This window comes from Homalodisca vitripennis, chromosome 6, assembly GCF_021130785.1.
Source record: "Homalodisca vitripennis isolate AUS2020 chromosome 6, UT_GWSS_2.1, whole genome shotgun sequence".
NCBI classification, from domain to species: domain Eukaryota; kingdom Metazoa; phylum Arthropoda; class Insecta; order Hemiptera; family Cicadellidae; genus Homalodisca; species Homalodisca vitripennis.
This window is the reverse complement of record NC_060212.1, coordinates 120,628,211-120,638,507: the sequence shown is the minus strand read 5'-3', so window position 1 is coordinate 120,638,507 and position 10,297 is coordinate 120,628,211. Positions and strand designations below refer to the sequence as shown.

General features: G+C 36.0%; 1 protein-coding gene across 1 annotated transcript; it reads right to left on the bottom strand.

The window, feature by feature from the left end:
* Positions 1-2,518: 2,518 nt before the first annotated feature.
* LOC124365258 lies at positions 2,519-6,202 on the bottom strand. The gene is made up of 2 exons (XM_046821222.1): positions 5,992-6,202; positions 2,519-2,884 (listed from the first exon to the last, which is right to left on the bottom strand). The coding sequence occupies exons 1-2, from the start codon at positions 6,096-6,098 to the stop codon at positions 2,581-2,583; spliced, it is 411 nt and encodes a 136-aa protein (XP_046677178.1). The 5' UTR covers positions 6,099-6,202; the 3' UTR covers positions 2,519-2,580.
* Positions 6,203-10,297: the final 4,095 nt, after the last annotated feature.

Here is a 10,297-nt window from a genome sequence, read left to right as displayed (position 1 = left end):
GGTAACGATTTTTTGGACGATAGGCTAATTTATTATTTGTTGATTTTTTTTACATGATCAACGTACAGTGAATGCGGGTTACTACTGTCAGTTGCTGTCGAAAGCCGCCTATTGAAAAAAAGAAGGGGCATACCCATCAAAGATGTCATTATCCTTCACGACAACGCCAGGTCTCACACCGTGATTCTGAGAAGGGAAACACTGGAAGAAATGGGCTAGAAAACCCTTGAGCACTCTCACTTGTCTCCCTGTGACTATTTGTTGTTCGTGCCTATGAAGGAATCACTGGGAGGAAAACGATTTGAGAGCAATGAAGAAGTCGAGGAGTAGTGATGGGATAACCGAATGGATTTTATAACCGACTAACCAGTCAGTTATTTTTCTCGTTAATCGGTTATTTTAGTCGAATGAATAACCGATTACCTTTTAAATTCAATCCACATTTTAGTACACAATTTCAGAGTTTATTTACAGATAACAATTACACCTAAACAGTTAGCCTAATGCTCTGCTTAACTTCTCTCAATATAACGCATTTCATTTTTGTATTTAAACAAAACACTATTATTCACGAAACACCTTAACCATAATACCTACACAATTATTTTATTTATGTCTTATAAAAAAATCAAACATCAAAGTTTGATAAAAGAAGATCTTCTATTGGAGATAAGTAGGTGCGAACTGAACCGATTATTTATATTCTTTGATAGATATGGGAGAGTCAAAGGAATGGGTGGTGGTGGGAATGAACCATTCCTGTTGAGACAGGTACGCGGCGCGGCGCGGCCAATTTACTCACGGCCGTACTTAGCTTTGGCGAGCCCTGGTAAAGATATTCGGTCGGGCCCCGTCGTGTCCCCCCACCAGACACAGTCCCTTCATATAGACGTGTGACTGGCTCCGGAAGAAATTGTACGAAAACCCGGTCTGAGTTCGGACCTGAATATACAATCAAAAAATTCCAAGCAAACCCGCACTGGCAGAACCGTCATTGAAAATGAAATTCTGTAATTGTATTATTACTTTTTTCTGTGCATACGTTATAGTCATAACATTTTTAAAATGTTATATTATCATATATCATCTATAACACTACAAGATAATTACCGTTCAAATTGCAAAATTATAATTTATTTTAATTACGAATCACCAAAGTTAACCGAAAGTTAATCGCTAAAGAACGATATTTCAGTAATAAAAATAACTTATTATAACTAATTTAAAATAACCGATCAGAATCAACGACTAATTCAAGTACAGACTAAGTCTGCACAATCAGTTAACTTATAGAAAAATTAGTCGGTAGAAAAACTAATCTAAAGACTAAATTAAAATAACCGATCAGAATCAACGACTAATTCAAATATAGACTAAGTCTTCACAACCAGTTAACTTATAGAAAAATTAGTCGGTAGAAAAACTAATCTAAAGACTAATTTAAAATAACCGATCAGAATCAACGATTAATTCAAATATAGACTAAGTCTTTACAACCAGTTAACTTATAGAAAAACTAGTCGGTAGAAAAACTAATCTAAAGACTAATTTAAAATAACCGATCAGAATCAATGATTAATTCAAATATAGACTAAGTCTTCACAACCAGTTTAACTTATAGAAAAATTAGTCGGTAGAAAAACTTATCTAAAGACTAATTTAAAATAACCGATCAGAATCAACGATTAATTCAAATATAGACTAAGTCTTCACAACCAGTTAACTTATAGAAAAATTAGTCGGTAGAAAAACTTATCTAAAGACTGATTTAAAATAACCGATCAGAATCACCGACTAATTCAAGTACAGAATAAGTCTGCCCAATCAGTTAACTTATAGAAAAATTAGTCTATAGACTAATTTAACTGGATGCAGCAAAAATAACCGACTAATCGGTTAAAATAAAATAACCGAACTAACCAGTTATTTTCATTCGGTTATTCCCACCACTATCGAGGAGCACGTGCGCAATTGGCTTACAACTCGCCCTCAAACTTTCTATGATAAGGGAATACTGAAACTTCCAAATCGGTGGCGAAAGTGTGTAGATCACGCAAGGCCATCTTCGTTGAGCCTTATGAATTTTTCTACATTATTTAGAGCTGTAGAATTATGGAAAATGTCTCATCATAAATATGAAACCAAAAGTATTGAGTTTTTCGATATTTTTATAGGTTATTAAAAAAAGAACTCTGAAACGTTTTTTGTACCTTATTAATTTGGTATTCAAAAAGTATTTAAAAACAACTAAATAGCGTTATTAATTATATCTTTAAAATGAGACACCTCCCATAACGCTGTAATCAAAAACAAGGCCGTAAAGTGCATGAGGTTTAACATTGTCTGATGGGAAAAAACAAAGTTGTTCCCCTAAAGCAGGCCGGCTCATATCTGGCGCTCACACGTACGGTACCGCACGCTATCTGTGGAGCAATTGTAAAAGTATTTGCTAAACTTCAACGCGGGAAGTTTAAAAATACTAAAAGTTTTAACTCATAGCCTAATTAGCAAGGTTTAGTTAACGACTCAACACAAACAGTTTTATTCTTCATCTATACATTGTACTTCAACATCTCTTTCCTAATTCTTGTAGCAAACCTTAATGGTATACCCATAGGAGCAGACTTCCCTGGCCATGGTGCCCAGAGTCACGTCCACAGTTAGGGGCTCATTGCTGGTCCCGGATACCACGCTGAAGTAAGCTCGAGCCTGTTGGTAGCACTGCTTCTTCGCGATCTTGGTCCCTCGCACCATACCCTTGCCCCAGATGTCGTCCGTCACGTCGTCCCTGGTCGCGAACACCCCGACGATCGGATGGGCGGAGTCGGTTGCCCGGAAAGTCTTCCTGCTGGTAGGCTTCACCTCATGACAACTCTCACAGTTGCTATAAAACATTAATTAGTATTACTAATCATTTTATGTTTGAAGTTTATTTTTGACGATGGAAGGATTATAAAGGAAACAGGATTTTTTCCGGACATTTGCCATCGTTCAGTGAAACAAAAAATCAGTAACACTACGTTTCGAGATCTGCAATCTGATCTCTTCTTCAGGTAAATAACTAACCTAATACATAATTACAAAGTAGGTTAAAATAAACAAATCATACCAATACCACGCTGACTTAGGCGTGCCACAACGCTTTGGCAAAAAGTGCTTTTGCAAATTTTGTACACTGAACAATGGCAAATGTCCGGCAAAATCTTGTTTCCTTCATAATCATTTTATATATCCAGCACTATGAAAAACATATAAATAAGGAAAAATACAAAGAAAAGTTGAACAAAGCGTTGGTACGTCCAATACGGTAAGACTCTTTAAGGTCAGTTTAAATGAACTACTCTCATCACACATGGAATAGACAAAACCTCTTTTTGGCACTACGGCCCTCGTGGATTTCTTTTTACACCCGCTAACATTTATATGGCTCCCTTGGAGTCCTAAATTTTTATTTTTTTGCGCTGTCACAATTTGTTACAGATATGGCTATGGCAAATAACCAAAATCCTGTTTTTAATTTAAATCATCCATAGTTAGTAATAATCTTGAAACAAATGCTATATTGTTAAATTGACCGATTTCGACGAAATAGCGGTGGTATTAACCAAAGCATTGTACATGTATGAGACAGCTTACAATGTTACCTCACTATTAGAACACTTTCGTGATGTTCACGCCACTTAACGCAAGAGCTCCACTGTACAACGGAATGTCAATAACACTGAGGTTCCTAGTTTAAAGTTTGTTTTTTAACGATGAAGGTTTGTGGAGGAAACAGGGTTTCTCCCAATCATTTGCCATCGTTAAGTTATGCAAGTTTTACTGTTTTCTTGTACCACTGGCGATGGAAAATGTCCTGAAGATAGTGTTTCCTTTACTGAAGTGTTTAAAACCTTTGCATGTGCATTCACTCGTTCCCCAAAGACACCCACCGCCCTCGACTATCAACCAAAGAAATCTATTGTTGGAACTTGGAGCCGACATTTGGCAATTATTACCCTCTCATTTGTGTTGATATCAGGTGATATCTGGTATCCTTCCTGCCACCCTCACACCTTGAAATCCTCACGTGGAAAGCAAATGACAGTGGTAAGGCCAAAAAAACTACAGTGCCTATGTATAATACAATATAAATAAACCATTTATAACACTTTTTGGAAACTTTTATTTTTGTTACTATGTACATTTCGAAATCATTGATTTCATCTTCAGGTATAAAGGTTAAGTTATGAAAATAAATAATTAAAACAAATTTGTCATGTGTTTTTTTGTATTATATTGTATTATACATATTTATAAAACACTTTTCAAGGCTACACCTCTAATACAGTGCCTAGTTTTACCACATTCGTTTTTACAATCATATAGGTCGTGTGCTGTCACTGGAAAGTAACTTTCTTATAGGTACAATGGTCTATCTAGACTGAGTGTGTTTACACTGTAGAGTTTATGTTTCCAAGTTAGAGCATTCGTAGAACTGAGATAAACAAACCTAGCCAGATGAATCTCTGAACATGTGTATTCTGAGAAACGTAAATGCGCTAGTTAGAGCAGCGCATAAATTTATGAGACCTGTGGTATTGGCGCTGTATTGTGAAGTTAAATCTCAGAATTGTATTGGCAGGGGAGGTTGTGAAACTCTCTGCTAATTTCTTTCAGTGTGCTTCTAATGTGGTCTGCTATCATCTCAAAGAACTGTGCTTTCAAATTTCTTTCTCTGTATTCTTTCAGAGTTCAGTTCCAAATTTCTGAATGGGCATCAAGGTATTCAATTAATGTTCTTGTTTTTCGGGACTCCAAACAAATTCAGCCACATTGAAAACTATACACTCAGTTTAAAAACAAATAAATGAACAAAACAACCACTTGCTCTACGTAAAGCACTTTACAATATTCAACTGTAGGAATGGAGTTAGTAGATTGGCCTGCTCGGCACCCAAACACTGTGTACAGCCCGTAGAGTCAGCCATCTACAGCTAGAGATTAGAGAAGTCTCTGCTAGGTTCTCTGCTAGGCGCAGCTGTGGCCACTGAAGAGAAGCTTAGAGCGCCCTTGTTAGAGCAAAATCTCTTGAGTGCACACATTTCAAGGGTAATACCATTTTAAGCATACAATTTTAAGGGCAAAGCCATTGTTTCGATGTTTAAGAAGTCGCACTTGCTACCCTTGCTTATTTGAAGGATAAGGTCATGTATTGTACTATTAAGCTCACACTTTTAAGATCAAGATCATGTGAATGAGCCAACCGGCAAGAAATTTACTCTAGGCTTGTTTATTCCATGTCATTGTAATGGTTCAGATTCTTAATTAAGTTCCGATCCACACTGCCAAGATAGATTGTTAAAAGCCAACATTGATTCGGTTAACCAAAGATTTTCAAGATTAAGGTCACTTTTGATGGCATCACTCACTCTGTTAAGCTCAACTTTGTCAAAGCCAAGGTAATTTAAACGTCTAAGCTCGCAGTTCTCATGGCAAATACAATGCGGAGGAGTCGTGTAGGATCTAACCAGTAGACACTTACAGCTCTAAGCTCGCTTTTTTCCAAAGCGACGTTTTTATGCGCAAACTTTTACGATCACATTGTCCAGGTCAAGGACAAGTTGAAAACCTCTAATCTTGAGCATGAACAACGTACCGTTGAAAATTAAAGCTGAGTCGATTCTATTGTGACTTTTCATTCCATTCGAGACTAAAATAAAATCAGTATTTATGAAACGTATAAACCAACAAAAACTCACATGCGAAATGAACAAAGAAAAATAGATTTATTTTTAAAAGGAAATAAAAGTGATCGTTGTTTATTTTTAAAACCGTTACCATGCATAGATGTAAAAAATGTAAAACCAAATATTCCTCCCATCTTTCAAATACGGACAAACAACAGAAAAAGGATTGTTTTATAGTCTTACCGATACTGGACTTCCCAAGCATCGACTTTCCACACATTGTATTACAGTATTTAGATAAGGTTTCCACAGTCATACTCACGAGCTCGTAACTCCCCATTTGATCTCTGCACTGCTACTGTCCTTGGCAAGGACTGGTCCGACAGCAAGGATAAACGTCAGAGCTACAAGGGCTGCAAGTCCTTTCATCTTGGGTTTTGAAAATACCAAATTGGGTACAATGATTGGTAGGTTGAACTGGAATGTGATAGCAATCGTATTTAACAGGCACAAAGCACGGTAAGAATGAGGAACACATTGGAAGCAGACAAGACACCTGTCAGTGGCGCGCAGAGCAAACATCGTTACGCGCCTTCTTAACGAGATCAACATTGTTACTTCTGTGGACGGAAATAGATTCCAATTTTTACTTTCTCCCTCACACTTGTACACTTGTACACACAAGGAAAAGTATTGTGATCAACCGTAAGAGTGAGTTTAAGTTGCAGTAGAACCACCCGTGTCATAACCACCCGAGGTAACAAAAATTAGTTTCGCTAACCTCTCCACCGATTTGCGTCATTCACTCATGCACGCATGCATATATGTGAGCACGGAGCGTAACCAAACAAACTGACCGAGATCGACAAAAGTGGACTTTTGGATTAAACATTTCTGATTTTGTTGGAACTTTTCCAAACGTCATATTATAATCTAAAAGAAAAACAAAAAAAATCTATATATATATATATATATATATATATATATTATATATATATATATATATATATATATAAGTAGATAGTAATATGGGGTTCCTGGCGCACTTTCGGAGCCGACCGAAAAGCAATGTAAAATACTGTTCAATGTACCATAAAGGAAGCTGAGAAATAACACAGCAAATCTCAATGAAAAATTAACCGAATCTACAGTCGTTCGTCTCCAAAAGCGATCGGTACATTACTATCTACTCTGTGGAATGAAAAATTAACCGAATCTGAGCTTCTACTTTCTTAAGCTGTGCTTTGTAAAATGTTGTCAAATCTGCTACGAATAAAAGGATTTATCTTAATAAAATTTAATCAATTTAAAACATTTTTACTAAAAACATACTGTACTTTAATAAAAAAACTTTTCTACTAAATAAACAACATGAACTCACCAAAGTCTCTACAATTTCTAGCATTAAAACAGTGCAACAAAGATGAATTCAACGAATTACCAAAACATTTTAAAGAACAGTTGATACTTTCCTTAAATGATACAGAATTCAAAGAACTTGTAAAAGTCTTTTGCAGAAAAAACGTCTAATGGGAGTGTTTTACTATCGGCAAAAAAACTAAAAAAGTAAGGGATTACATATTTAATATAATTACGAAAGATATTGAAAAGAAAGTAAAAAATAAACAAACAGAGAGTTTTCATCGTTTTTTATGACATTTTTCCCATATTATACGTTCTTTCAAGATAATCAAGACTTAATTGATGAATTTCTTAGGAATTTTTGTGAGTATCAAGATTTATCAACACAATTCATTAAAGAGCATTATAGAATTTTTCTTATAGAATATAGCCACATTTTGTGTGAAACAAAAGGTATTTACTGTAGATAATATTCCATGTGATTCCTATGAAGAAAAGACACCAACTATGGTTATCAAAACAGTACTATGACGTGGGGAGGGACTGCAAGTTTTTAGAGTTAAAGACTTTATTCTACAAAGTTAATTGTTATAATTTCTTTATCTTTTATAGTCTTCTTTCCAGTAACAATCAAGTGTAATTTTTCATTTTTGTTTAATTCTTTAATCTTTTTTTCATCCAAAACAGTCAAAAATCTGTTCGGCAAGTGTTACTTTACAATCTTCCAACTCGGCAATTATTGTAAACCCGAAATTTATCTTTCATTTTCTCCAAATTCAAGATTCTATGTTTCTTCCTTTCTTCCAATTCATTTAACTTCTTATACTCTTTAAACTTACATTCTCCAATATCATTTAACTCTTTCAAGAACTCCATTTAAAATAGAAAAAATTCAAAGTCCAAAAGTGCAAAACCATTTCTCCGGTCGACCTTTTCTCCTCCCTCTGTCTCTTTCTCTCTCCCTCTCTTTTTATTGCCTATGACACGATCACTTCTGCCGTTTATAGGCTAGGATCTATATTCAGGCTAGAGAGAGAGAGAAGAGCGAGATACGGATAGAGAAATGGTTCCGGAATACCGATCTGAATACTTCTGAACTTGGTGTTTCTCCGCTATGGCCACTCGCATTGAAACAGTTCAGAAGTAAACTTCCTAACCGACCAAACCGAATTCGTGGACATATATACTCAGCAACACAATACAACAGCCCATCGAGAAGTAAAAATTTAAGAAATTAATTTAAAATATAATTTGAAAATTACAAGTAACAAAAATGTACGCATATATTAAAATAGGTAAAATTATCTAACACATTTTGAAAAAGAAAATGTTATAATAGTAAACGGGAACACCAATTTTTATTCTTAAAAGCAAATCTGCATTACCGACATTTTAGTTCCGAAAGATTGCGCTGTGTGTATCAATTGACAGTCGAGGTGTGCTACTACAGACCGACCATCACGATTAATCGCTTCGCCTGCGTCATATCCGTAGTGATAATCACGCCGTGAGAGGCGCAATCGTTGGTTTACAAGCACCATTTAGTTTAAATAAATTTTTCTATCTAAATGGAGCGCGATAAAATTTTTGTTTTCATGTGGGGGGGGGGGGGGGTGGGGGGGGGGGGGGGTGGGGGGGGGGGGGGGTGGGGGGGGGGGGGGGTGGGGGGGGGGGGGGGTGGGGGGGGGGGGGGGTGGTCGCCTTTGGAATCATATGTTGGTTTTGACCTTTCCTGCGGGGCTTTTTTGCTCCGATAATTAGAATCAATTCAGGTTCCGGTCATCGTGTAAACACTGCGCATATTTACATCACAAGAAGGTGGATTGAAAGAGAAGTACACACTCTCTTAAGATGGTGTTATCGATTTTGGACTTGGAAAATATTTTAGTATGTTAAAATTCATAAGTCTTTAAAGTAACTTCAATGTACCCATAATATTATAAATTTTTTGATCACTCCTCGTGAAATTACAGGCATTTAAAATAGGAAATGGATGCACTTTGTAAAACAGCCCAAATAAAAACAACGTAAATGTAAAATATTTACAGCGTGAACCTGAGAAAGCTTTGGAGAGGGATATGTTTTTTTATTTAAACAAAAATTTAATTTTCGCTAAGAAAATTATATTTAAAATTATATAATATTATCAAATTTATGAATGTGTAATTTTATATAGTCATAAATTACTTTACTTTACTTTGGCAATGAGTGAATCCAACTCTTTATATTGTACTTGTATTAATAGATTGAAATAAATATAAATCAATTAATAAAAATCACATGTTTATAAAAATGTGTTTGTGGGGGAAATTTATGATGGCAATGAATTTAATTTTATAAAATAAGGGCATGAAAAATTATTTGTATGAAATTATATTAAATTAAAAAGACTCCCTCATTCATATCTTTCAATAGTTACCCAAGTTATGGCTGCAATACAAATAAAATGCAGGTTTGGTCAGTTGAGTTTATCGCATATTTTGATGGGGACATTACACCCGCGTCGTTGTTTGCGGAAACAGTTCCTCTCAAGTGTATCATTTCCTTGAACTGCGTCCTCAACCGGAATATCGCAGAGCAGTGCCCCATCTAATAGTGCCGTGTTCTGCGACATTATCCTGGATAATATTTCAGAGCAGCGCGAGTTCCGGTGATCAAAGTTGAGGCAGAGTCACTCTCCTGCAGAGGGCAAGGGCAAATAGCGTAGGGTTCATTGGACGGACCTAGGACAGAAGATAAAGTTATCCCTTGACGAGTGGACACAATATTAGATAAATGACAGATATGCGTTAGTTGAAAGCCGCAGTTTAGGGATTAATAGAGCTGGAAGATCAGGAAATTTAAGAATGGTGGGCAAAGATAAGGAATACAAGAGATAGGAGATAGGTACATGGTGATGGAATAAAAGCGCCAAAGGCCATGATTATTGTGTTAAGAGAAAAAAAGGTGGCCAGAGATCCGGAGTGTAAGAAAGGGAAGGATGGGCAGTTACGTATTAAAGGGGGTGGGCCTGATAGCTAAGGAACTGTAAAACAAATGATTGGAAAGTGAAAGTAAAAATAAGCAAGAAGCTGAAAAAAAAAAAAAAACTTTTTTCAAGGCCCGGATGATAATAAAGACAAAAGAAGGTGTAGAAATAAACACCAGAGACACTGATGTCTAGAAATGAAGGGTCGAAAAATGAAAGAATTTAAATGCATAGACTGGAAAAGGGTTATGCCAGAGGTGGGAGATCAAGAGTTCAGAATGTTGATTATCCGGGTTGA

What these genes read in the sequence shown, in the direction of transcription:
- LOC124365258 (XM_046821222.1), bottom strand. Translation starts at nt 6,098, where the DNA reads ATGAAAGGACTTGCAGCCCTTGTAGCTCTGACGTTTATCCTTGCTGTC. An exon ending in AAATGGGGAGTTACGAGCTC is followed by an intron (nt 2,885 to 5,991) that starts GTGAGTATGACT and finishes AATGTTTTATAG; the next exon opens with CAACTGTGAGAGTTGTCATG.